The 27495-nt window shown below is 43.4% G+C and overlaps 2 protein-coding genes across 6 annotated transcripts in view; one reads left to right on the top strand and one right to left on the bottom strand.

The window, feature by feature from the left end:
* The first annotated feature begins 1470 nt into the window (after positions 1–1470).
* On the top strand, positions 1471–20909 carry RMC1 (regulator of MON1-CCZ1). 3 transcript variants are annotated; one of them, XM_081078757.1, is made up of 20 exons: positions 1471–1725; positions 2380–2456; positions 4734–4818; positions 5645–5701; positions 6818–6904; positions 9939–10079; positions 10409–10512; positions 11754–11843; positions 11936–12041; positions 12786–12897; positions 15471–15515; positions 15782–15835; positions 17000–17128; positions 17689–17795; positions 18482–18601; positions 18938–19015; positions 19347–19451; positions 19545–19613; positions 19693–19918; positions 20708–20909. In XM_081078757.1, exons 1-20 carry the CDS (start codon positions 1624–1626, stop codon positions 20785–20787), a joined length of 1974 nt encoding a protein of 657 aa, XP_080934883.1. In that variant the 5' UTR covers positions 1471–1623; the 3' UTR covers positions 20788–20909. The 3 variants fall into 3 exon arrangements, with proteins under 3 accessions (XP_080934883.1, XP_080934882.1, XP_080934884.1); XM_081078756.1 differs by having other exon boundaries at positions 1551–1915; XM_081078758.1 differs by lacking the exon at positions 1471–1725 and adding an exon at positions 1797–2286.
* NPC1 (NPC intracellular cholesterol transporter 1) overlaps positions 20572–27495 on the bottom strand; it is a 53864-nt gene continuing 46940 nt past the window's right edge. For all 3 annotated transcript variants that reach the window (XM_081078753.1, XM_081078755.1, XM_081078754.1), the window contains exons 19-25: positions 27276–27391; positions 26617–26746; positions 25086–25286; positions 23711–23942; positions 22842–22955; positions 22015–22177; positions 20572–21389 (exon numbers count right to left, since the gene is read on the bottom strand). In XM_081078753.1, the coding sequence (XP_080934879.1) occupies positions 21307–21389; positions 22015–22177; positions 22842–22955; positions 23711–23942; positions 25086–25286; positions 26617–26746; positions 27276–27391 (1039 nt within the window). In that variant the 3' untranslated portion in view covers positions 20572–21306. The remainder of the gene's footprint in view (positions 21390–22014; positions 22178–22841; positions 22956–23710; positions 23943–25085; positions 25287–26616; positions 26747–27275; positions 27392–27495) is intronic.

The raw sequence follows: 27495 nt of genomic DNA, 5'->3' as shown, positions 1-27495 counted from the left end.
TCATATGTTGAAGCTTTAAACCCAAATATGATTATTGTATTTATAAATAGGGTCTTTAAGGAGGTGATAAGTTGAGTGAGATCAAAAGGGTGGGACGTTAATCCAAAACGACTGGTGTCCCTATAAGAAGAGGAAGAGACACCAGCGATCTCTCCACGCAAGCACAACGGAAAGGCCGTGTGAGGACATAGTGAAAAGGCCGCTGTCTGCACCCCAACGAGAGAGGCCTCACCAGACACCAACCCTGCTGGCACTTTAATCTCGGACTTGTATCTTCCAGAACCGTGAGACCGTTTCTGTTTTTTAAGCCACCCGTCTGTGGTACTCTGTTATGGCAGTTCAAGTGGACTAACACAAAGTCGAAGGTAGATGTAAATTTTTTTGGTGGGTAGGTGTTGGGGAGGGCATCCTAGTGCTTCAACTGACTCTTAAACTTTTGCTTGGATGAGAAATATCCAAGTTATTTGGGAAATTTTCAGATGAGATTGTATTGGAGCAATAGATAACTAATACAATTGGTAAGAGGTCCTGAATCAATTCAAAACATTTACCTTTCATGGTGATTCTGACTTTGGGGAAGAGCCAGAAGTCGCTGGTGCAGATCCGGTGGATAAGGTGGATGAGGACACACCACAATGTTTTCATTTGACAGAAATTGCCCTAGCAGGAGTGATGTGTGACAGGGAGCCTTTCTGTTATGATCAGAAAATAGGGTGAATGCTGCTGCTGAGTGCCATCCAATGGAAAGGCAGGGATCCTTACTACCGGAAGTGGCATGTTGAAACTTAGTAACCATGTGTGTTCACATTATTCCATGCGGTCAGCGGTCAGCCGGGTGTAAGCTACAGTTGAGAGAAGGTGTATTTTAAAGTGTGCCATAAATCATCCTCCATGACAATGCTCCGTGTCACACTTCACTTCTGGTATACAGCAATTTCTGTTGAGAATGGACATCACTGGGGGTCATCACTGATCACTCCCTTCTGGCTCTCTGTTCTAGCCATTGAACGAGGAGTTCCCCCATCCCCTCAAATATCAAAGCCATTTAAAAAAGGCTTTCTGACCTGCAATCTAAGCTAGGTTTCCCTGTTAACATGCTCACAGCATCCAGGTGCTGACCACAGCACTCACGTCCCTTACTAAATCCTTTCAAAAGCAGGATGCGCCTTCCTTCCCTAGACCAGGAGAAGCCCTCCCGCACGAGGGCAGCCGACCCTGCGCCAACCTCCTGGGAAGGACTGGAGCCAGGACTAGCACAGACTAGGGAGAGCGGGGTGGGACTGGCGGCGCTGCCACCCGCCCCCGCACGGCCGTTTTCCGGCGCAGCGCAGCGCCCCAGACCGGGCAGCCTCCGTGGGACCCAGCCCTCCCGGAAAGGGGAGGAGCCTCTCCCTCCGAAGGGCCCCGCCGCGGCAGGGCGGCCGGAGGCCGGGGCTGGTTTCCGCGCGGAGCCGCAGGCCACGTGACGGAGGGCGGGGGGCGTGGCACCAGGAAGCGGCCTCCGCGCCCGCCGGGTCCTCGCCGCCGCCGCCGCCGCCAGTCCCGAGCCCCGCAGGGCGCTGCTCGCCTGGTGCCACGCTGGCTGCCGCGCCCGGCCCCCCCGCCGCCCCCGCGGCGCCCGCCATGGGCGAGGACGACTACTACCTGGAGCTGTGCGAGCGGCCGGTGCACTTCGAGAAGGCGAACCCCGTCAACTGTGTCTTCTTCGATGAGGCCAACAAGCAGGTCCGCCAGCCCGCACCCTCCTCTTCCGCGCGCCCGGCGCCCCAGGCTTGTGTCGCGCGCCGGGGCCGGGTGTCGGGGAAGCAGGCCCGGGCCTCTCCTCGCGGCCCCGCGCGGCGCCGGCGCCTTCCTGCTGGCTGGGCGGGGGGAGCAGGCGCCCCCGCGGCGAGGCTTGCTTCTCAGTGACAGCCGGGTGGGTCCCGAGCTGGCGCCGTCGACCCCGCGCCCTTTAGCCGGCGGGGGGGGGTCAGGTGTTAGCAAGCCAGTCTTTTCTTGGCGCCTTCTATTGGGTTTAGACATTGAAATTGTCATTATCCTCGGAATTTTGGAAAGTGGGGGTGGGGGGCCCGCCGGCCGTGCGGGGAGTCGCGGGGAGAGCTCACGCTGCGCTTCTGCTGAACCGATTCACACTTGGAGCCCTGGGGACCCCGACCCGGCCTCCCAGCGGGCAGGCAGCGCTGGGAACGCTGGCCTTTTCGGGCTCGACTCTCTTTTCTTAAAGTTCCTGGGAACGTCAAGCATCTGCAGATTGACACGGGCCGCGTTGGTGTGGTTGAATCCAGGGTGAGGTGTAGCAGAAGTACTGGCTTGTAGGTTGGTGTGTGTGCCCAGCCTGTCAGAGTTCGGGCCGTTCACAGTGCGGCTTTTCACTCCCAGGTGTTCGCGGTGCGATCTGGAGGTGCAACGGGGGTGGTCGTTAAAGGCCCCGAGGACCGGAATCCCATCTCGTTTAGGTAACGGCGTTAACATTCTTAGAATAATTTCAACATGTAAACACAATGGTGTGTCTGTTTTTCAGTCATAGGGTAGTTTTAAATTTTTGTCCTTTGCCTCACCTAAGAGGTCGCGCGTGTGTGTGTGTGTGTGTGTGTGTGTGTGTGTGTGTGTGTGTAAATCCCGGTCTATAGAGAGAGGGAAGCAGACACCTGCTCTGCAGTCTTGGTGGCACATAACCAGTACTTCCTGTGAGTGAAACATGGAGAGCAGTTCCCTGTTGATTTGGGAACCGAACCAAATACTCTGAAGCAGGGCACCTATTTCCTGGTACTTGAAATGAGCAAGTCAGGGCATTATTGACGTTCCCATTTCCAGTTTTTTGACTGCGGAGGACCTTCATTTCCTCATTTGGCCCAGGTCTTTCCAGAGTGTCTGCAAGGTGGAGGAGATTCCTGGGTCGTGTTTCCATGTAAGAATGTATATTAAGAAAATCCCAACACAAGTTGAACCGGCATAATTATGCATAGCAGCCTCTTTCACTTTCAGAAGTATTTCAGTTTGGATGATAAACTATCTGGTCACCTTAACTCCTGTAATTATAGGAGAAGAATGTACAATGTAGGCCCCTCAATTCGGTGGTGATCAAAAAATGTTTTACAGTTGGCCTGTGTTGATAGCAAACAGTTTTTGAAGTAGAAAATGAACCGCACGTCATTTGTGTGTCAAACACTGGTTGCAGCACCATTGCTGGGCACCTGGCATGTGAAGGCTTTGAATTAGCCGGGCGCCCTTTTGGAGAACTCATAACTTTAGTGTGGGAGACACATACTATTTACTTTGACAAGTGCTATAGCAAGAATGCAGGCACGCAGAAGAGATGTGACATCTTAGGACAGGACGGGGAAGGGGTCAGAGAGGAGGTAGCCTTTGAGCAAAACTTGAGAACTTGAATGGGATGATTCTAGGTAGAGAAGAGAGGAGGTCTTCCAGTTGGAGAGAACACCAAGTGCAAAGGTGAGCGAGCGTGATGTGTGGGAGCTCCAGGTCTGTGTAACTGAAGAGCAGGTGTCCATGCAGCGAGGGGGCGGTGGTGATGCTGTGGCCACTGGCAGGGGCTGGCTTGCCCCTTATGGATTTTGTTATGGGATTGGGGCTTTATCTTGTTACTGTACATTTTTAAGGCGGGGTATAGCATGATCACATCAGTGTTTGGAAAGATCATGCTTTTCCCAGCCTTGAGGCTGGATTAGTTGGGAGCATATCAGAGTCAGGGCAATTTCTGAGCCAGGCATGGTGAAGACCAGACAGAAGGCGGTGTAGACTGAGATGGCATAGGCACTCAAGGGCTGCTTAGGACGATGCCTGGTACGACTCGGTAGTCAAAATGAGAGGGAGCCCATGATGGTCCCGATTTGGGGGCCCAGTAGGGTTTGAGGGGAAGATACTGAATTTATCCTCTTTTAAAAACATTTATTTTTTATGGCTTTACTGTGGTATAATTGTTAAGTGTACATACTTAACATGTGTAATTGATAAGTTTTGATATAGGTGTGAAATTATCATAACATGAAAATTATCATGAAATTATCACCACAATCAAGATATGAACATCCCATACCCCTAAAGTTTCCTCATGCCCCTCTGTAATCCATCCCTTGACTTCCTTTGAAGTGGTTCTGAGACTTCAAGGTGGGGCTGTCCTGAGCCTGTGGAGTAGTGAATGGGAAAGAGGACACTTCTCTCTTTCACAGGCTTTGCTGTGAGAGTGATGGAGAAAGAGGGCAGTTGTTTCTGGAGGTCACTGTGTGGGTACAGGCATACCTTGGATATAATGTCAGGTTTGGTTTCAGACCACTGCAATAAAGGGAGTTATCAGAATAGAGTGAGTTTTTTTGCTGGTGTGCGTTGAGGGGGTGTCTTGTCTTTAATTTGTAAAATTTGTAAAAAAATACCACAACATTTGTGAAGCTCAATAAAGCAAAGCACAATAAAAAGAAATATGCATGTATCTACTTATTTATGTCTGAAATAATTCTCAGAGAAAGTGCAGGTGATCTCAATTCTTCCATCACATGTTATCTGCAATACCATAAAATTTTCCAGCAATTTGTTGCCAGTTGGATTTTGTTTCTTAAAAGGAGGTTCTGCTAATAGCTTCAGAAACATAAGTTTAATTCTAAACTAAGATTTGCTGCTTTGTGAATATTTAACTCATCTTTTTTCTTCTCATGAAATGATAGAAGCTAGAATTCAGTGATTAAGTTTAACTCTTAACATACTCTTTCTTCTTAAAGAATGGAAGACAAAGGAGAAGTGAAGTGCATTAAATTTTCCTTAGAAAATAAGATATTAGCTGTTCAGAGGACCTCAAAGACTGTGGTAAGACTTATCTTTAAATACAGTATAAAGAAAGGACATTAGAAGTACATTTGGAAGAGAATGAATTGCAGAATTTGTTATTTTAATGTCATGCAAGCTATAGTTACGTTGCATTGTATTTGAGCCTATGGAATTTTTGAAGATAAGAAAGATATTTGAATGGATAAATACTTATGACTTTAGTTGACATTTTTGACTTAAAAAAAAAACTAATTTGGAACCTCTGGCATCTTTTGTATTGATTAATAGCTGTATTGACCATAGATTGCGTAAGGTATATTTTTTTGGGTGCTTTGTGAATTAGCCTTGCCGGAGTAGCTCCCTTTATTCACTTCGCTCATCTTTGAATGCTTGACCTTACAGGAACAGGTAGTCAAAGTTGGAGCAGCTTGTTGGCATTTTAGCCTTTATAAATATTCAACATCACCATTTGTAAAGTAGAGGAAAAGCTGTTGAGAAAGATGCAAAATCTATTTCCTTCTGTCAGTATTAATTGCTATAATTTTTGGAAAACCTGTTGTAAAATATAGAGCAACACATTTCTCTGAAATCAACCATTTGAGGAATGAATTTTGAGAATCAGTTTCTAAGCCCTAACTGAGTATTTGGATTAGTTCTGTTTAAAAAATTGAATTGTCAACCTGCTGCTATTAAGGAGGCAGATTGTCCAAATGGGTCTCTTTATTGTTCCTGTCTGGGTTTTTGTCAGTTTTTTTCTGCTTACTTTTAAAATTTATTTGTCTTTTCCTTTTGTTGTATATCAAAGTAGGTTGACAGTATGCTGCCCGATCCACATTTCTCCTTTGTGTTTTTTTTCTTTTTTCAGGATTTTTCTAATTTTATCCCGGATAGTTCTCAGCTGGAATATACTCAGGAGTGCAAGGTATGGTCCTGGCATCTCCCTATGGGTCGGCATTCTGGGTGGGTTACAGGGTGGAGATGCAGGGTAGGGTGGTAATTGAGAGCACAGGCCTGGAGGCATGCTGTGCTTTATGCTGAGGTCTGCTGCATGTTGGCTTTGGGACTTCGGACAATTTTTTAAAAGTTTCTTCATCTGTCAGATGGAGTTGGGAGGATTAAATGGATGACAGATGTTACACACCTAGCAGTCTCAGTACTTGGTGGCTGTTGTCTTCCTGTCGCCCCTGACGTCTCCTTTGGGGTGGCACATCTGGGTCAGATCCTGCATTCCTTTCATAGTCGCCTCTTTGGAGGTTTGTGGAAGAGGAGGTTTTTTTCCCTTTCCAATGATGTTTTCTTTCCTTGATTTGTCCTTGTTGTATCCTTCCTCTTTCTTTCCCTGGGTGTAGATTCTAATTCCTATTCATTAGATTTGCTGGGTATAATAAACTAGGCGAGAGAGGGCTTAGCTACAAGTAGCAATGTGGCACCCTGGAAACTAGCAGAATCAGGTAGTGAATGAGGCATGGCTCTGGCATCTTTGTAATGGTTTTTCTAAATGGAGTTCAGGGTGGGCTCTACAGCAAGGAAATGCATATCCGCCAAATAACAACCACTCAGAGACTTCTAGTTCCTCTGTGTGCAGCAGAGGCTGTTCTCATAGTTCTGTCTGTCCTCAGGCTCGGGGCACAGCTGTCACCAATGAGTCAGGCGTGTGGGCTCAAGGCCACCAACTCCATTTTGATCAACACTCGCTGAGAACCATTAGGCCTTTCTACTTGTATAACACTAGTTTTTATAATATCTTTAACTAAGAATATCAGTTCTCCTTTGGTTCCTAAAGGTAGAAATTGATATTTGTGAGTCCTGGTCAGTTCCCTTTCCACAACACTCAGGCTTTTCCTTCTGTTCTGTTGACTAGGAGGAATTAAGAATCAGATGCTTCAGTAAAGTGTTACAGGTGAAAATCCGGGAACACTGGATTAAAAAAAAAGAAGTTTGAGTCTAAGGAACTTTTATTAAAGAGTATTATAAGCTTCTGAAAAGATTTATATGCATTTTTCTTATTAATTCAGAATCTTTCTATAATTTCTTTTAGACCAAGAATGCCAACATCCTAGGATTCTGCTGGACCAGTTCTACTGAAATTGTCTTCATTACAGATCAAGGAATTGAATTTTACCAGGTATTGTATTTACTACTGATGTTTGCTGGAGAAAGGTTTGTAATAGCAATTTGGCAGCTTTGTGAATTTAGCACTAAATAGACATTTTGAGATTCTAGAGCTTTTGTCTCTTGCTTGGGTTTTGATTCTGTTTTTCCATTTATAAGTAATACATGTGTTTTATAAAATGTTCAAACATTACCAGGATACATGAAAAGTAGAAGCCCACCATAATCCCTAGAATAACTATTATGACCAATCTGGTGCATATTCCTCCATTGTTTTCTATACACACAAACATTATTTTTTACAAAAATGAGAATAGTGTATATAAACATTTGTGGCTTTTTTTTTTTTTTTTTTTTTGCCTAGCAGTATGTCTTGGACTTCTTTCCATGTTTTATTCTGAGTCATATTCTACTGTGTGACTATATTTATTTATTTAACCAGTTCCTTGTTGATGAATGTCTGGCTTGTTTTCAGTGTTTCATGATTATAAACAATTCCCCAGTGAATATGTTGGTAAACATTTCTTTATATTCTTGACTGAGGCAGTTCTTAGAAGGGGGACCACATTATAGGTATGAACATCTAAAAAGCTGAATAGATATTGCTGAATTTCTTCCAGAGGTTTGCACTTTCACTAGCAATGTACAAATCTCCATTTTCTACATCTTTGCCAGAACTGGATATTATAAGTCTGTAGACATTTGCAAATCTGAGAGCAAGAAAGACATTTTAATTTACATTTTTCATTATTAGGAAGGTATGTATGTTTTCATTCGTGTATTGTCCATTTGTATTTCCTCCTTTGTGAACTGCCTCTTTATCTTAAAAAAAAATTTGTGGTAAAAAAACACATAACATAAAATTTACCGTCTTAACCATTTTTAAGTGTATAGTTCAGTAGTGTTAAGTATATTCACGTTGTGAAATAGATCTCCAGAACTTTTTCATTTTGCAAAACTGAAACTCTCTACCCCTTAAATAACTCCCTTCCCCCCATTTCCCAGCCCCTGGTAACCACCATTTTATTTACTATGAATTTAACTACTCTAAGTACCTCACATAAGTGGAATCATACAGTATTTGTTCTTTGTGAGTGGCTTATTTCACTTAGCATAGGTCCTCAAGTTTCATGTTGTATTAGTGTGTGGGAGAATTCCCTTCCTTTTTTTAAGATTGAATAATATTCCATTGTGTGTATACCACATTTTATCCATTCATGCATTGAGGGACACTTGGGTTGCTTCCACTTTTTGGCTATTGTGAATAATGCTGCCAAGAATATGAGTGTGTAAGTAAATCTTTGAGACCCTGCTTTCAGTTCTTTTGGATATATACCCAGCAATAAGATTGCTGGATCATATGGTAATTCTATTTTTAGTTTCTTTTTAAGAAGAGCCATACTGTTTTTCATAGTAGTTATGACATTTTGTATTCCCACCAATAGTGCACAAGGGTTCCAATTTCTTTATGTCCTCAACATGAGTTGTTTTCTGTTTAATGGATAATAGCCATCCTTCTGGGTATGAGATGATATCTCATTGTGTTTTTGATTTTTATTTCTCTGATCAGTGATATTGAACATCTTCTCATGGTTTCTTGGCCATTCGTTTATGTCCTAGAGAAATGTCTTATCAAGTCCGCTGCCCATTTTTTAATTCGGTTATTTTATTTGTGTTGTTGAGTGGTTGGAGTTCTTTTTATATTCTGGATATTAGCCCTTTATCAGATGATTGGCAGATGTTTTCTCCCATTTCATAGGTTGCCTTTTCACTCTGTTGATTGTTTGCTTTGATGCATCTGTTTCTTGATCTTTTAATGTGTTCCAACTGCCTGACCTATTGAGAATGCGCCTGAGATCTGAAAGTGGAGCTAATCTAGAAGGTGTGCATTCTGTCGCCCTTTGAGAGCAGTATAATTTAGAATGTATGGATAGAGGAAATACACCTGTGTAAACAAACATGAAATGTTAGTGCCATGGTGCTTTGCTTAGGGCTGTCATCAAACTTTTGTAGTGACCAGCAGAAAGAAAACAAACTTGACACGAATCCCATACGCACAGAAATAGAATTTTGTATATATGACAGCATGAAAAGGATTGATTGCTTTACAGAAGGGTACCCTGGGGTAATCATTTAAAAGTGTAAAAGTGTATCTTTCTGTTTTCTGTAGTGGAAAAATATACATTCAAATCACCTAGATGCTCTTCAGAACTTCAAGAAGTGTTAGGAAAATAATTTTAAAAAATCTCACCTCCCCCAAACGAACAAAAAAGAAATGTTAGAAAGGGGAGCTTCGCGCATCCTTCTTTTATTACACCTGAGTTATCAGAAGCGTCCGGCTCCCGAGCCTGACTGCCGCCTCAGTTCTTCAGTTAGTGTTCTCTGAGCATTAATGTCTGGTGGCTCCATACAGTGTTCCTTAGTGTATCAGAACATCAGTTAGCTATGTTTAAAATGTGCCTTGATTGTAAAATGCTAGATTTGCTTGCGGAGTCTCATAAACACACCTGTTAGAAAAGGGAGCCACTCCCTTTTTTAGTGGGAACTGGAGGCGAGATGGAGACCATGGAAGGTAGGTGGTGCAGGCTGGGCAGCCGCTGATACAGTGCCTCGTGCGCTAGAGTTGGGGGGTTGATTGGACCGTTTTCCTCAATGAGTGAGAATGTCGCTGCTCTTTGATCTTTGGTGGGTGGTGCCTGAGAATATGGAGGTTGAGAGAGAGCTGGGCCTTGCAGAAAAATGGCGAGCCGAGGCCATAACTTCATAACTGGTGAGGCAGTTTCCCTCACCTCTCTGAGCCTTGTTTCCTCTTCTGTCGATTATTAATGATGCCCACTTCTCAGGCCTGTGACGAGGGTAAATGAGCTAGGGTTTGTAAAACACTAACACTAGGATTGATAACTGGTAGCTGTAATAAATAAAAAATAATTTCAATTCAACTTACTGGGTTCTTTCTGCTTTTTGTAATTTTCTTAATTGACTGGATCAGTCTTCTGACATTTTGCTGTTCTTTAAATGAAGATTGTGTTTCTGGAACTTTGTTTCAGGTATTACCAGAGAAACGAAATTTGAAACTCCTGAAGAGCCAGAATATCAATGTGAATTGGTACATGTACTGTCCTGAGAGTGCAGTGATTCTGCTGTCTACCACAGTCCTTGGAAACGTCCTGCAGCCCTTTTATTTTAGGGTATGACTAAGCCTCCCTTTAAAAAATTTCCTTTTGCCCCCCTCCTACCCTGTTCCTTTAACATCCGGATGTGCCAAGTGCTTCAGAGGGGCAGGTTCCTCTCATAACCTCACTGCTTCTGACCACTAGAGGGCACACTGTACCATCCCGTCACCTCCAAGAATGATTCATTGTGGGGACAGACTGAGTAAAGGAAGGACATGGTGTGACGCTGGAAAGGATAGAAACACATAGTGTGTGTATATATCCTTGATGATTTTATGTAGGGAATGCTAAAACATGAAAGGGGTGTGACAGACTTGTTTTAAAACTCTTTTTTTCCCCAACAGGCTGGCACTATGTCAAAGCTGCCCAAGTTTGAGATTGAATTACCAGCTGTGCCTAAGTCCACTAAACTGTACCTTTCTGAGAGAGACATTGCAATGGCGACGATGTATGTTTGTCTTTTGAGAGAACTCTTTGTAATTGCTTTTAGTGATATAAGTAATAGAAGTTAAACACCCCAGGGCTACCTTTTCTTTAGGTAGCCTTGGAATACACAGTCAGGACTTCCCTTTCCTGTTTTGTACATAGATCTTATGAATATAGTAAACCTGCTGTCTTCTGGGCGTTCTTTTTTTATTTTACTAGTTTTGTGGTCTTAGGCAAGTTTTTTTCACCATTTTAATCTGATAAAATGAGAATATCAAGTCACTTAATTTCCTGGATATCTTAGTTTTAGAATTTGCCTTTCATTCTGTGAGTTGCAACGTATGAACAATTATTTTTTTTAACTAAAATATATTCTAATTGTTCTAAATAACATAGTCTAAGTTTTTAATCTAACAAACATGAAACTGAATTATTTATGTAGGAAAGTGTATTTTCACTTGGAAATGCAGCTGTCTTAATTTTTAAACTTTATTATGAAAAGTTCAAACAAAAATAGGAATACAAAGAACCCCCTATAACTGTATTCAACAAATACCATCATTTTGCTTCTAAATTATTTCTGATTCTACTATAGCCTAAAACAATGGTTTCCAGACTTTAAAAATTTTTAGCCGTTAGAATGCCTGCCCCCACACACAACATACCATTTTGTTTTAAAGGAAATCTGTGCCATCCTGATTTAGAAAACAAAATCAGAGCGATCTTGGCTGAAGTGGAGATGGGGACCCACTCCCTTCCCTGTGGCAGGCTCAGCACAGTGTTAACCACGGGAATAAAAATGTGCATTCAGGAACTGGTCACACCACATTTATTAGATGAGGCTTAAAAAGGAAGAATGATTATATTTTCCTGTGATTAAGGAATGTACACATTCTACAAAACTTGGAAAATACAGAAAGTTAGAGGGAAAGAAAATGGGCTTGTCTTATACAAGAATAGCTGTTAACATGTATTTCCAATATTTTTGGATAATATGCAAAAATATTTCCAATATTTTGGGATAGTTTTTCTTTTAAAATATTTTCATCATGCTATATTTAGTTTTGTACCCCCCTTTTTACTTTATAATAGACTCTTTTTTTGATTAATTGCACTTGCTTTGCAAATGTTTTTGTGGCTGCAAAATATTCCATTAAGTGCATATTTCATGATTGACATAACTGTAGTCTTATACTTCAGCATTGAGAATGGAGGAATTTCAAACAGCCAAATATGACTTATGACTCTCTGTTCTCCAATCAGCTATAGACAGCTTTATGTTCTCTTCCTGAGGCATCATTCACGGACCTCCAATAGTACGGGAGCGGAGGTTGTCCTGTATCATCTACCACGGTATACTTAATGCTTTCTTCCTTCTTCCTCCAATTTTAAAATTCAAACTAAAGCTTGTTGATCTATTTTTTGACCTTTCTGTTGTCCTTCAGAGAAGGTGCCTGTAAAAAGATGCACATATTAAAGTTAAATCGGACGGGGAAGTTTGCCCTAAATGTGGTGGATAATCTGGTGGTCGTTCATCATCAGGATACAGAGGTATGAGTTATGTGTGGCTGTCTGGTCTGTGTTGTACAAGTTAGCCTTGCTTGAAAGAGTTGTGAAAATTGCTAGACATTCTGAACAAACACTTGAAAGTGTTTTTTATGCTCAAAGTTTTACAATTTCAGATGGAAGTGGGTTAGGTACTCTAGATAGTTTAGAAAAAACAGTGATTCCATGTCAGTAGTTTAAGGATGATTAAGAACTATTTCAAAAAATAACACATGAGGAGATTTGACTTTGGAACAGTTATTTGGTTAAATCAACTAAGCTGGGAATTCACAGCAGAGCCACTGTGTTACATGAGTACCTGGACATTGTCCTTCCTTTGTGAGTATAGATGATAATGGTTTTGAGACTATATGGTCCAAGAGAAAGAACTAGAATGGATCCTGCTTTTTCTACGCTGTTAGTGGGTGTCTGGTGGTAGACACACCACTTCTCTTCCATGTCCTGGAGGGTGGTGACACCCGTATGTCCTTGGCTAATGAAGATGCCGCCAAGTGAAAAAGATCCGTTTAAATCACTTAGAGCTCTTCAAAGGCAGCGTGTTATAAATGTCAGGATTATTTGTGAGAGTAGGTAAAAACATAAAAGAATGTTGTGAGGTGATAGCAAATTCCTCTTCAAAGAACTGACCAGTAGGGGTGGAATACAAACAGACTCTAAAGGAATCTGACTTAGCAAGATGTTAGGTAACAAAAGGGTTAAGCCAACCTGTGTTCTTCTTTTCCACCTTAGACGTCGGTAATATTTGATATCAAGTTAAGGGGAGAGTTTGATGGCACCATTACCTTCCATCACCCAGTGCTTCCAGCTCGGTCGATTCAGCCCTATCAGATTCCCATGGCAGGTAAAGGGGGTCACTGTGTAGTTGGGGGCCACATTCAAGACCGAGTGAGGACTGTGTACAGAGGGTTCTGGATCTGTTGGATTTTGTGAGGGGCTCTTTTTTTTTTTTTAACTGATTCTATCAGCTAAAATTGTGTTGTTGTGAAAAGTATTTTATAAGAAAAATGGATCTTCTTCTGAAGAAAATAGAATGATTTCTCTTCTCTGAGCTTTAAAATGGAGAGCTGTGATTACTCATTGAAGCTTAAATTTTAAATGAGGAATAAGCCCTTGACATTTTCTGATTGCCAGCGCTCAGTAACCCTGACATTAAAATTGGCTGCTTATGGCTGTTATTTAAATCTGGGGTCACTTTTCCTTCTCTTTCTCATATTCTGTGTCATAGTTAGGATAAATAGTGCATTTCCAGACCAGTGGTGACAGTAAGTGCTTAAGACTGTGGGTCTCGGATTGTACCAGATCAGTCCTCCTACCTGAGGTGGAAGTAGGAAGTTTGAGAGGGGGGGTCAGGATTTCAGAAAAGGGGGAAGAAACCATTTTGTTCTTTTGCCTTTTCCCAGTATAATCGACTTCAAATAATTTTCTGCTCTCAAAAGAGAGTGGAGTACAGAGTAAGTTAGTTGAAGTTTCGATGTGTAAACCATACAAGGGACCCATTTGGGACTCCGGTAGCAGTGTTTTCTTATGAAAAGGAATACTTGTCAGATAGCATTGGTGGGTTGGCCCCGCCTGCAGTCAGGATGTCCTTGGACCTGTTACAGAGAAGGTCCAAATCAGGCTGCCCCCGGGAGTTCAGCAAGGACACTGCCTCTGGCCTGCTTTTCTCGTCTGCTGCTTACTAACTCTCCGGCAGAGTTTGGAAGGAAGGAGGTAGTCCTCACGTTTGAATTGGTCTTTTGGCCTCCTGTGTTCTCTCCAGCTTCTTCCTTTTCCCTGGGTAATAATGTTAGCATTATAAGCAGACCTAGTTTTATTGTACTTGGCTTTGTTGTGCTTCACGGGTGTTGGTTTTTTTTTTTTCTTTTTTTTTTCTTTTTTACAAATTGAAGGCAAGGCCCTCCACAGCAGAAATCACCACTTGCTTTCCCCCGAGTCGCTTTCCCCACAGACTTGATTTTACCCCAGACTCACTTTTACTCCAGATTCACTTCCCCCCCAGACTCGCTTTCCCCCTAGATTCACTGCCCTCCACTCACTCCTCCCACACTTGGGAAGTGAACCTGCAATATCCTAGAGGTATGCCTGTAAAAGAATAGATTGTGTGAAATGATTTATCTTGTAGCTGCTGCTCACTTGGCATGAAGGTAACTGCTAGTAAATTGGGGAAAAAAACAACTCTATATATTTAAAACTCAGTTCTGTCCCGATTGTTTCGTAAGACTAAATAAAAGGCAGTCGGGTTCTAAATGGCTACTTATAATAAAGCTAATACCAGGAGTGGTCAAAACAATAGCCCAGACTACTCAGAGTAATAAGAATTCAAGGGTCCATAGAATCTCTGGGCTTCTGGAGTGTGGGTTGGTAAAGCATTTTTTAAGGTTAATGCCTTTTTGTTTTGTCTTTCCTGCTAGATTATAAGCCCCGTGCAGGCTTGTAGCATCTTTGTATCTTGCCCTCTCTGTGCCCTCACAGGATGTGCATTCAGGAAGAGCTTGTGGGGCTATTTTGAAACCTGAAACCAGCAACTTTGGGGAGAGCCAGCTGCCCTCATTATTCTCCTGTTTTTGGTCTCTTGGACCAGAGGTTCTCACTGACTCTACATTAGGGTCACCTTGGGGGTTTACAAACCGGAGCTACCTGGCTCTCACCTGAGAGCATTTAAGTCAGCGTGATGGGCAGTCAGCACTGAGGCCCACATGTAAGATTATTCTTAGGTTCCAAATGCAAGTGTTTTTGCTCTAGCTTACCTGATGGGGCCCTTTCCTTTGTTAAAAATTACCACCCTTTCAAATAAGCTGATTAAAACCTGTCTTCCGATTGTACCGGGATAATTGGAACAGAATTGGGAGTCGTGTTTAGTTTACAGGACTGCATTTGTCAAGTTCACTGTGGGCTACCCTCGAGCACTGTAACAGGTAGTTACGAGTCCCTGTCATGTGAGGTTTTCTGGGGCCTGCTTCCCAGATCTCTGTGCCTGGACCTACTGCTGTGTGCAGTGGAGAATGGAGCTAATAATTTAGATAATTAAACCACAAAACACTTGTATTTGAAATATTCTCAGTGAACTGAGTATTTGATTTTGAATCATCCAGGTACATTTCTCAGTTTTTTAATGTGCACGTGTAAATGATGAGTCATCTTTGGTTATTAAAAACAACAACACTGTGAACGAAGGCTTGACATGCTTTCTCCTTCTTGGGAAGACATTTTCTTGGATTGTTTTCAACTTCCCCCTTCCTCCCTATATTTTATCAGTGGAATGTGACAGTTCACTTCTTCGCTCGTTTGACAACAGTTGAATTAACATTTGCTGAAGACTTTGAATAGTATTACATTTTACTTAAGTACTAGTATTGTCAGCATTTTCTGGATGCACCGTCAAGCCTTGCACACTTGTGTTTTCTCCACTTGTAGGTCCTGCTCCTGTGACCAGCCAGTCTCCTGTCCCATGTAAACTCTGTATCCTTTACAAAGGCAGTGGCACTGTGCACAGAGGGAAGCTGTTACCTCTCTTTACCCTGGTGTCTAAGAGGGTCCTGAAGTTCCGGCCTCATCAGCCAGAGTAACATCTCAGGAACCACAGCAGAAAGTTTCTTAGAGTTTCTTACCGTCAGGGGCGGGCATCTAAAGCACCTCAGCAAATGGGGGAGGGGCAAGTGCTAATCGGAGCTGGGTTTGCCTTTTGTTTTCATCTCTTCTGGTTTAGAATTTCCTATGACATGTAGATTCTTCATCCTGGATTGTCTTTCAACCTGACATCATTATCAGTGCAAGCCAAGGTGGGTCAGAGGGGATGACTGTTATGTTAGAGAGAAAATAGTGCTTGTTGACGTTGGATGACAGTTGTAGCCAGTGACATTTTCAAGGTGACTCTCTGAGAAATGACCTCTCCCTTCAGCCGGGGAATGGGATCATTTTTCACTTTATACTCTACCATGTGTATATTTTATCACGAGCATAGACTGTTTTTATAATGAAAACAACTAAGAATGGCCATTCCCTGCTTTAAACCCTTTCATATATGTCCATCTGAAAAGCCAGACCCCTCAGCACGGAGTGCAGGACCCTTCCTGCCCTCTTCTGACCTCCCACCATCATGCCTCCTGTGTCTGCACCCCTTTCTGTTCTGTGTGCCTGGGGGTGCACTCCTGTTTCTCACTGTGCTGGGGAAGCCTCCGTCGGGATGCTCTCTTCCTTGGTAATCCTCCAACACCTTGAATCTTCCTGTTAGAGTACTTTCGATGTTAGTCTTCAGTCTGTGTATTTTCCTGCTTTGCCCACTGGGTTCTTAAGGAGAGAATTAGCCCCAACGCCCGAGGTGGCATTTACTGCACGTGACGAGTTCACGTCTGTCCACCCGGAATGGCACTAGCTCCGTACCAGCCATGGGAGAATTGAGAAAGGAGGCACTCGTTCTTCATACAGCGTTTAATTCTCTCACGGATCCCCGGTTGAGAGAGGCTCTGCCTGCCTACCTGGCCCTGAGTGTGCAGGACATTTGTGGATTGATGAATGGATGAATTATAAAATTCCTCTGGACTCACTTTTGACCAATGAGCCATTACAGGAGAAACCAGAGCATAGGATTGGAGTTAATGCCACATGTTAACATCTTCTTCCACCTTCAAGGTTAAAAGGGGGGTAGGTGTGGGGAAGGAGCTGCTGTGAGTTGATCAGAGAGCCGTTGCCCCGTTTTTAAGGCGATACACTATTGACGTACCTCTTAATGTACAGGGTCACTTTCTTGTACGGAATCAGCCCGGCGTGCAGTAGTTTGGCTGTAAGTCCTGTTGTCAGGCATGTGTTGAATGTCCTCAACTGTGCTTTGGCTTATGAGAAAAGCCATTGACTGTGTTTTCCCCCATGAATCCTGAGGGGAGCCATCTTTGGGGCTTTGGTTCCACTTTGCGTCATCCTATTAAATTTGCTGCCTCTTAAATCAGGTTACCTCTGGAACATCCAAGTGAAACTTCAGCCCATAGTAAACCTCCTGCCAGATAAAGGAAGACTGATGGACTTTCTCCTCCAGAGAAAGGAGTGCAAGATGGTCATCCTGTCTGTCTGTTCGCAGAGTAAGTGGGTGAACCTTCCCTATCGGTCTCAGCCAAGTACTAGGCCTGTGCTACCCAGCACTTGGCAGGGGGAGCTGGGCCACCTTCTATGCCTTGTCTGTAGCCGGTCGCCCCATTCTTCACTTCAAGGGTGGATTATTGAAGCTCCTGGAAAGGCTACTAAACATAAAAATGCTGTGTAGAGACTTTGGTAGAAAAGACTAAATAGAATAAAAAAATAAAGACTAAAAAATAATAAACAGGTGAAAGCGAACCTGAACCTGGGCGCACATGCGGGTCTGGGGCTACCATCCCTAGCTTTAAAACAAACATTCTTCCAAGTCACTGCGTATCTACTGTGACAATATTCTACAGATATCTGCCATAGCTGTTTTTTCTAGTAACGAGAAAGGGCTTATGAGTGAGGGGAAGGCTTTAGGCCTCTAAACTAGACCATTGCTCTGAATGCCCTGTAGAGGTACGTTTGCACTGCTCACCCTTTGAAATTAGTTTTTCTATCATAGCAACATGTTCTGAAGTTGACAAAGTTGGTTGACCTTGTAAACGTTGATTCTTTGCAGTGTTGAGTGAGTCGGACAGAGCAACACTGCCTGTGATAGCCACTGTTTTTGACAAACTCAATCATGAGTATAAAAAGTACCTGGACGCTGAGCAGAGTTATACGATGGTAAGTTATATGTACGATGCTGAGGGCACTTCCACGCCCCGATCCCTACCCCTGTACGTTTGTAATTATAATGCAAGATTCTATCACTGATTTTAAGATCAGGGTTTCATAAAATAAAGATGCAGCAAGCCATTCCATTTTTATTGGATAACAAATGCCAGATAGGCTGTGATTAAGAAATTTAGATAGGGCATTTTGTTAAGAGATTAAAACAGTTTGATGTCCCTTAAGAGAAAACTGTGGCTTGTGTTTTTTTTAGTTCCACCATGAACATTGGCCTATTTTCAACATGACCAACTGTGACTTTTTAGACTCTTCCCCAGCAAGGACAGGAAAAATAGTTTTGTCCAAGTAGTGAAATAAGTATCATCTCCTGCTCAAATCTGAGGTTCACAGCACCTAGGAATTCAGTGTTTTTGGATTAGCTGCAAACACACCATTGCAGAGATCAGGGCTGTCCAAACTTTTTTCAACGGTTTTCACCAAGGGCCATATGCGGTAAAATACACAAACAGCCGGGCCACTCACTCGAGGTGAAGTACGTATTGCCTCACCTGGTTTATTTAAGTAAACTAAATATATTTTTGGAATTTGCTGCGGGCCAATTAACAATGATTGCGGGCCGCAGTTTGGACAGCCCTGGGGATGATTAAGCTGTAATGTCTCGGCTGTAATGTCTCGCGTAGGCAGTAGAGGCAGGGCAGAGCCGGAGCAGTCCACTTCTCAGAAGGCCGGTGCGGACCCAAGCTGTGATCGACCAGTCTGACATGTACACCCATGTCCTGTCGGCGTTCACGGAAAAGAAGGTAGGTGACAGCTCATCAGCCGCTTTCTGGACTAAGGCTTCTCAAAACAGATCTATTTGAGGGGAATTGAGAACAACTGGAACTCATACTGTGATGCGAGTACCTGGGCTATCTTCGGTGAGGACTTGTGCTAATAGTTTGGCTTCTAATACTCAGACCTAAACGTGCTCATCGAGGGGGCAGGGGTGAGTGGGGCGGGTTCTGGAGGGATTTGTGCAAAACCCGCGAAACAGCACTGGGCCAGTTTAACATGGAAACAAGGGGGCGATGAGGGTTATATGTAGCTGCCTTTGCAAGTCTTTGATGTTTCTAAGACCATTTTTGTTTTCTCCATAGGAGATGCCTCACAAATTTGTGATAGCCGTCCTGATGGAGTATATTCGCTCTCTTAACCAATTTGCGGTTCCAGTGCAGGTACCTTCCCATCAGCATGGGTCGTCCCAAGTCAGAGGAGCAAGGAATAGTTTTTTAAAATGACAGCACTGCAGTGAGTAAGGTGGCTCTTCCATATGCTAAGACGTGCTGCCTGCCTGACTCAGGACCCTGAGCACCTTCCTGATAGGACCGTGTTGTCCTTAGTTAGAACAAGTGCTACCACATCAGGTTGGCTCCTTTCACCTGCACACTGAACCCACTTCTCGTGACAATGGAAACTTTGACTCATCAGGCAGAATAGCTGCAGTCCTTGGCAGACCTCGCCGTGTAGGTTCGCGATTTGGACGCGCCTTCCCTTTTTTATCCTCAGCATTACGTCCATGAGCTCGTCATCAAGACGCTTGTCCAGCATAACCTCTTTTATATGCTGCATCAGTTCCTGCAGTACCATGTCCTCAGTGACTCAAAGCCTCTGGTCGGTATCACCAGATACTTACTTTTGTGATTAAAACTTGAAGTTTAACCTTTCGACATCTGATGCTGAAGAGTCTGCAAATTTGTCTTTCAGGCTTGTCTGCTGTTATCCCTAGAAAGTTTTTATCCTCCTGCTCATCAGCTGTCTCTGGATATGTTGAAGGTAACGGACACATCAGAGTTTTAAGCTGCATAAGAGTCTGTGCCTGTTGCTTCCATTTACCTGACTTTTCTCTTTCTAGCGACTTTCGACAGCAAATGATGAAATAGTAGAAGTTCTTCTTTCCAAACACCAAGTGTTGGCTGCCTTACGGTTTATCCGGGGCATTGGTGGCCATGACAACATTTCTGCACGGAAATTTTTAGATGCTGCGAAGCAGACTGAAGACAACATGCTTTTCTATACTATCTTCCGGTTTTTTGAACAGCGAAACCAGCGTTTGCGAGGGAAGCCTAATTTCACACCAGGTGAGAATATGGTAGCGGTGAAAAGGCCTAGGGCAACCAGACTTAGTAGTAGCAAGAGAATGCTGACAGCTGGAGGGTGAGAAGCCTTTTGGTAAGAACTTCTGAGTTAGGTTTGTAGAAACAAAATGTCCTAACAGCCGACCTGCCCCATAGCCCGTTATTTGTAGTACACGTGAATTCTGTATGCTCATGGATCTGAGTTATGCTCTGGAATTTGAGGTATGTTTCGGATAGAGAAACATTCAGGGCCCAATTCAGGCAGCCTAAACACAGCTCATATGTCTGATAGCTGTTCTTGGAATGTCCCCTCCTTTTGAAGAATCAGGGCAGGAACTGGTGGCCAAGGGTTTTAAATGGCCTGGGGCTTATTTATGTTCAGTTTTAGGCAGGAAACACTGGCAAATCATTCTTATCTCCAAAGTTATGAAATCTAAGGCATCCCCTTCCTTAGGATGGGGAAGGAACATACAACTTTATTTCGGATCTACCAACTTTTTCTAGCTTAGTGCACAACGTAAGATGGCATTGAGTACCATGACAGGTTAGCTTCTCTACTTGTGTCTCAGAGCAGATGGTGACTTGCTAGGGGTTGCACAGGTCCCTGACCAGTTTCGCAATGGCATCAGTTGTGTAAATAGGACAACTCAAAAGCGTAGGAAAACAAAAGTATTTTATGAAAGAAAAATAAGTTAAAACCCAGTAATACACATCAATAAGCTGCACTGTTCATTCTCGTTTTCCTCTCTTTTTGTGCCACATCTAATGGATTAAATCTGTTTTTCCTGATAGGAGAACACTGTGAAGAACACGTTGCTTTTTTCAAACAGGTTTTTGGAGACCAAGCTCTAATGAGGCCTGCCACGTTCTGAAATCCCTTGCTAGTTTTTTTATATATAAAAATGTGTACAAAGTTAATTTATTGCATTAATAAAGCTCTTTAAACTACAAAATGTTATAATAAAGTATATCTGCAATATCCTCCAATGTTAACTAAAAATGTGGTATAGACCTTGTGTGATGGCTTACTCCTCAAAAAAAGGAGAAAGGTTGCATTGATTGGCCTTTAACAAGTGTCAGTGAGCGGCTCACATTCACAGCCATCCTAGGGTCAACTTGCCGCTTTCTGAAGAATTAGATTTCATTCCTGGAGAACTGGAAGATGCGTTCGTGTCCTGGGGTTGCCTTCAGATTTCGTAATACTGCTTTACAAGTCCGATTTGCATTCCTGAGTTTAAAAGCACTGTGGCCAAAGCTGCTGCTGTTAAATCACCTCAAGTCTGGTAACATCTGGTGTTCATTCAACTTAGCCTTGACAGTGCAGCTACTGTCCAGTGGTGAACTGACCGACCCGCAGACACAGTTCAAAGTCCCCACACCCTGTAGGAGGGTTAGAAATTTAGGAGTTGTTCTCTCTCTGTACCTTTGTATCGCTCTTGAGTGGCCAAACTTTTGGCTTTATTTATTGATGGTCCTGTGAGGGATAAAAAGAATAACTTTTGTATTATTTCTTCAGGAAAAAAGGAGATAGTTTGTACTGTAACAGAACTACCCTGTCTATCCCCCAGATATGGGGAAAAAAACCCTGAAAACCCAAACCCCTCATTTTCTCCATCCATTTCAACCCTTTAACTTACAGAACTATAAATCAAGCAAACTAGTACTGTTCTCCATGTCATTATGGACGCTGACCATAAGGATAGTCTCAAAATAAGAGATGAGAGGCAGAGGCATTGCAAGGACAGTGAATCAGGGAAATAAAAGCTATTATTTTCCAGCACTGCTGGGTTGTGACCCAGCTGTCATCTCAGCAGGGAGAAGCCACCTGGGCGGCTCACATTGTGATTCATTCATGTCTGACTTCACAGCCTTGCTTAGCTGACAAGTCAGGCCTCCAGAAAAGAGTTCACTAATGAAGTGGTTTGGACAGTCAAGAGGCCCCTGGACAGGATTTTTTTCTTGTAGAAATTTTTTACTCAGTATTATTTATGAAATGACCATTAATACAAGTTCAAATACTTCAAAAGACTGTTTCAAGATACCATAATTCTTTAGTACCATGCGTCCTCAATCCCACTTGTTTAGGAATTAGAACTTACCTATATAACTGAGTAAGACAGGGAGGAAGATCAATCCATGAGTGGCTCCCAGTAAGACCATCGCTAAGTACATCCTGAAGTAAAATATCTGGAAAATCTGAGATTTGGCAAAGGCTAACACCACAATCCCGCCAAATTTTGTAAGTGTGATTCCACTGAATACCTAAAAGAAGAGAGATGGTATTAGAAACCACTTTTATTAACCTATTAGAATTGAACACTTACTAATATAGGGATTTCTTAATAGTCAGGGTCAAATGTCACGGGGGACTGAACCCCAGCGTTCAGAGTTACTGATAAGGAGCACATAAAATTGTTTTACTTGCTGAAACAAAAAGGTATCATAAGGGTAAAAGTATCTAAAATTGTTATAAAACAGCTATAGTTGTTACTCTGTAATGGTATTTTCTTTAGTGGTAAAACAATTGGTTGATAGGCTAAACCAGGATATACAGTTGAACGAACCAAGGAGATTCTCGAGACATCAATTACAAAGTGCTTGCAGGGTGCTGCAGGCAGCTGCCTTGCTTTATCAACATGTGGCAGACCTGTGTTTTATATGGAAAAGGCTCTGATTCTTAGATCCAGCCACTGCTCTCTTCCTGCTTTCGACATACGGCCGCCTACAACAGGATTCACCAACAGGGACAGTTCTAAGGAATTTTAGGACATAGCTGTTTCATGAATTGCCTGAAGACTTGTCATCCTGAGATGCTGCTAAGTGAAGGATCCAAATTCTGTTTTCCCTACTGGATTTTAAAGTGCCTTCTGAGAAACGCTCGCTGAGCTGGGCACTCTGCATTGAAATTTCTGCCCAAGTCACTTACAGAACTGCCCATGTGAGACAGCGCCTCTTCTGCCCGTTCCACACGGCTTCCCTTGGCACTCACTGTGAACGCTCTCGTTATGTGGCTGCAGAACTCCACGGAAATGCCACAGCTCTGAAATAAAGTACTTCCTTTAAAATGGGCCTTTTCTCGTTGGAAATCATAAGCAGCCAATGCCTTTCCCAGGATCTGTGGTTACCAGGGCAGCCTGGGAGGTAGAGGCGCCCTAAGAATCCTCTGACGTATATTGTAAAGCCCCCATCACACCAACTTCAGTGCACCAGGACCTTGAAGAACCCTGTAGGCACAACACCCAATTTTCCAGTTTATGCAGCAGCTTTGCCTTCCTCCCTGGAAGCTGCCGAAACCGCTTACGGTTACCCCAGCTTCCACGGAGCCAGCACACTGTCCTTAATATGTTCAGTTCGGCCTCACTGCCACGCCACCTGGGGCAGCGTTCATATCTGAAGTACAGATGCACTGTTTCAATTTTCTGTTAAAACCTTCTTGAAAGCTCACATCTTCACGATTATTTAAAAAGCACCCGGCAATTGCATGGGAAGCAAAAGGTACTGGTCAGAGAATTCCATCAGGGATGGGGCAACTTTCTAAAGAAAAAGTGAGCATCGTGCCGTCATTAGGCTAAATGTTTCTGCAAACCTTTCAGAATAATAAAGGCAGAATACCCAAGTTAGACCATGAAATCACATTTTCACTGTTACATGTACTGTCCGTCCCACTCCACTAGCCCTCAGTCCCACCTCTCCACGTGTATGAAGAACAAGAGCTGAACTTGTTCTTTCACCCCAACAAACAATTCACATAAGTGACACAGGAGTTAGGGACAAACTGAGTGGATCAGGACTCACCATTACCAAGTTGACCAAGGAAACCGCATTCAGACTAATGCCCCACAGCCACATGACGCCAAACATGTTGACCAATATCATGGCGATTGTGACACACATGATGACTGCGGACCACGGCTCACAGCCCAGGAGAACCATGGTCACCAAAAAGATTGCGCCCAGGGACACGCAGAGGTTAAAGACTGTGTCATTAATAATGGTCAGGTACTGTTCGTAGAAGACATAGAACACACTAGAGAGGAGGGGAAAAGATTTCATCAAGGTTCGTTCTCACTTTTGGAAGCTCTACTTTTCATCCTGCCACTATTGCAAAACTGGGAAAGTACTTCTAGAGACATACCTTGCAGAAAACCTTCCTGCTTTTTGTAAGACGCATCTACAGTAATTCAACAGGATCTTTGACCACTGACACCCAAAGAAGGCCCTCATGATCCAAAATATATACTTTATAAAAAGTTTTTGTTTATAATCCCCGTCTATTCTACCGTGTTTCCCTGAAAATAAGACCTAGCCGGATCATCAGCTCTAATGCAAAAATTAATATAAGACCCGGTCTTATATTAAAATAGGACCGGGTCTTATATTAATTTTTGCTCCAAAAGACGCATTAGAGCTGATGATCCAACTGGGTCTTATTTTGGGGGAAACATGGTAGTTTATAGGCATTTACAAAGACTATGCCATGCTATTTTGAAAAAAGTCCTGATCTATCCTGAGAATTACCTCAGGCCAAATGGGATTTGTGCGGGGCCTGAGGAGATTATGTTTTTTGTGCAAAGTTAACCAGCTCTTCCCAGGAATTAGGACACCCATTCTGAGAACTTCTGCTACAGAAAAACAGGTTGTCCTCCTGCCAGGAACAGGACTCCTTTAAGCAAGATCATAGGGGTGAGAAAAAAAACATACCCCTATTTCTTCTACTTTTCTGTATTTTCCAAATTCAAACTTTTATATGTGATACTTTATGATAAAAAAGCCCAATGAGCAAAAAAGAAAAGGCTCCATAAAGGCACTGTCCCCAGTCGTCAGCAGTCACAGATACCCATCAGTTACTGTCCAGGAACAGCCACTGGCCCTACTTCCTGAAAACAGGTCTCCAGGCAACATCTCCCTGCCCCCTGGCTGCTGTTTTGCAGTCAGTCTCTTTCAGAATGAGCTCCAGCCCAGAGAAGAAGTTCTGCGTCTCCAGCACTCAGACCCCGGTGCTCCGGAGTCTGGCCCTCCTCGCCCACGTACCATCTCCCTGGACATACTTGGCCTGTGCTCACAACGGAGAAGGTGTCAGAATGAAAGCTAAGCATCAGCATTCCACCAAGGGAGTCCCAGAGTGTGGGCCCTTCCCTAGGACACCCTCGTTTGTACAGGACACACTTACCTGTATGGGAACACACGGTAAGTACTTCCTTCCTGGCTCATGGTTTTGGTGATGTTACCAGCGATGAGGCGGGCTTTTTTCATGGCGTCAATAAAGTCAGCAGAGGTCCGAAGCACGGTGTGGTAGGTCATGAAGTATGTGGCTCCGACACCCGTGTCATTGTCAAGGATGTTAACTGCAGACCCGTAAGCAGCGTGTCCCCTGAGAGAAGACTTGGCGTCAGAAAGACCATGCCTTGCAAAACCTTGCAGAATCTGAGCACTCAAGGCTAAGTGAAATCATCTGTCCCTGGGCTCAGAGGTCAGACCCAATTGTAAATTTCAGGGATACGGAAGACCCTCTGAAAGGGAACGATGGAGGTTTAGCTTATTGTCTCGCACACTGGCTTTTCTTTACTGCTTCTGGTTTCTTCGGTGCGCAGCTGCTATTGTTTCTACATCCAGCTCTGCTTGCAACCCAATGTGTTTTCATACAGTTTGCTCAGCAATGTTGTGTAACAGGAGGTGGGGAAGGGCAAGGCCCTTGAGTGAGACAGATGTGAGCTGGGCCTCAGTCCACCATGGAACCCTGGGCAAAGTGACTGAATCTGGACTGCAGTGTCATCTGCAGCAAATTCACACGGCTGCGTGATGCGCAAGTGAAATAATGTGAGGTGTCTGCCATGACACTGGCACGTAGGAGGCTTCCTGAAAGTGGGGACTATTGCCTTCATGAAAAGTTGAATTCACCTGGACTTGTTTCATGTAGGCCAAGGCATTCAGTCTGCAAGCACAGCAAGCTGTAAGATCCATTTCTAGTTTAATTTTAGAGACAGTCTTCTTACAGTACCTAGTGTAGGTCTCAAAACACAGACATGACATGTATGACTAATGCATGATGGGACTCTGGTCAAATTATGCATTCTTATGAAAAACTGGGATGTCCAGGGTTTACCTAACGTACACGTGGACACTCATTTTCCTCTACAAAAGCTTCCGAATGATCCCACCCCAGACTTCTCATCATCTTCACTATTTCTTGGCCAAATAAGCCTGTGGCGGCCTGGCTGGATGGGGGAGTGAGAAAGCCCATAGCCTCATATATATTTTTAATCATATATGGTTTGGCTGGCAAGAAGCACAGTGGGGCTAAAACAATGTAAACCTTAATCGAGGAGGACATCAGCAAAGCAGAGATGCTGTCCCATATGCCCACAGGCACAACTGAACAGACCACTTCACATTCTGAAATGCCACACATTGCCCTTCTCCCGCTGCCCCGCTGGTAACCTATACAGTACTCTACATCCACTCACAGAGCCAGGAGGGCCAGGACACACAGAGAAGTGTAAGAAAGGAAAGCTCAAGCCAGGATGGAATCAGCTGAAAATAATGAGGTTTTTTCGCTTTCACAGAAGGCTCCAGACAGGGTAGGCAGGGGGGTATAGACGAGGACCTTTCACACGCAACTGTTTCTACACCCAGCTCTCTAGTTTTCCAGTGCAGAATAAAGGGAAAGTGGGCGCATGTCTGAAGGGCTCAGAGGCACTTACCCTTTGCCACACTTGGGGTTCGGGTTATCAGAAAGGAACATAGGCAGGAATCGCATGAAGTCTCCACCCTGAGGCCTCTGTTTGCCCTCTGGGGTCAGAGGCCTGCAGCGGACGCAGGCAGGGTCGGCCACTGCCGGAAACATGGGGGGAGAAGCCAAGGTGAGAAGAATGGGTCTCCAGATCTTATTTTACAACATTTAAAAACATTGATAAAGAAATGAGGGGACTTCTTTTCTGGAATCTTTTTCCTTATCCCAAAGTTTCAAACACGTGATTTTCATAGTGTAATAAATTTGAGATATCATGTTCACCTTAGGCAGGCTGTACAAATTTTCTTCCTCAAGGCAGGTTTTCTGCTTTAAGGACGACCTTAGTTGGTGTGATCAGAGCCCAGGGCTTCCATGTTTTTAATCAAGAAAATTCTAGGACAGTCTCAACACTCTTACAAAACCTTAGGGCGATGGTGATAAACAGGAACATACACCTATGAGATGCTACAATCGGTGTCAGGAACATCACCACTTTTCAGAGTGAACGACTAAGGAAAGCGATGATAACCAAGGGAATAACACCCCGTGCTGGCATATAAATAGGTATAAACCACAACGATTTTTCAACTATTATATTAAAGCTTTTCAGAAAAAAGGAGATGCAAGTACCTGAAGCGTTGCAGAACTGATAGGTGCTATTGTAGACTCTACAGCAAGAAGACTGTGGCTTAATCCAATCAAAATAATCGTCAATCCAGGATGAGGGAGCAAAGCCTATTCGGGTACTAGAGAAAAAAAGAGAAAAAAAATGACCGACTTGTCCCTCGAGGAAAAGTCTTTAGTTTCAGTCCTTTTCCTGGAAACCAAACTTCCTTTTCTAGAGTTCATA

The sequence above is a fragment of the Rhinolophus hipposideros genome (assembly GCF_964194185.1).
Source record: "Rhinolophus hipposideros genome assembly, chromosome: 17".
NCBI classification, from domain to species: Eukaryota; Metazoa; Chordata; class Mammalia; order Chiroptera; family Rhinolophidae; genus Rhinolophus; species Rhinolophus hipposideros.
This window is presented reverse-complemented; position numbering and strand designations above follow the sequence as displayed.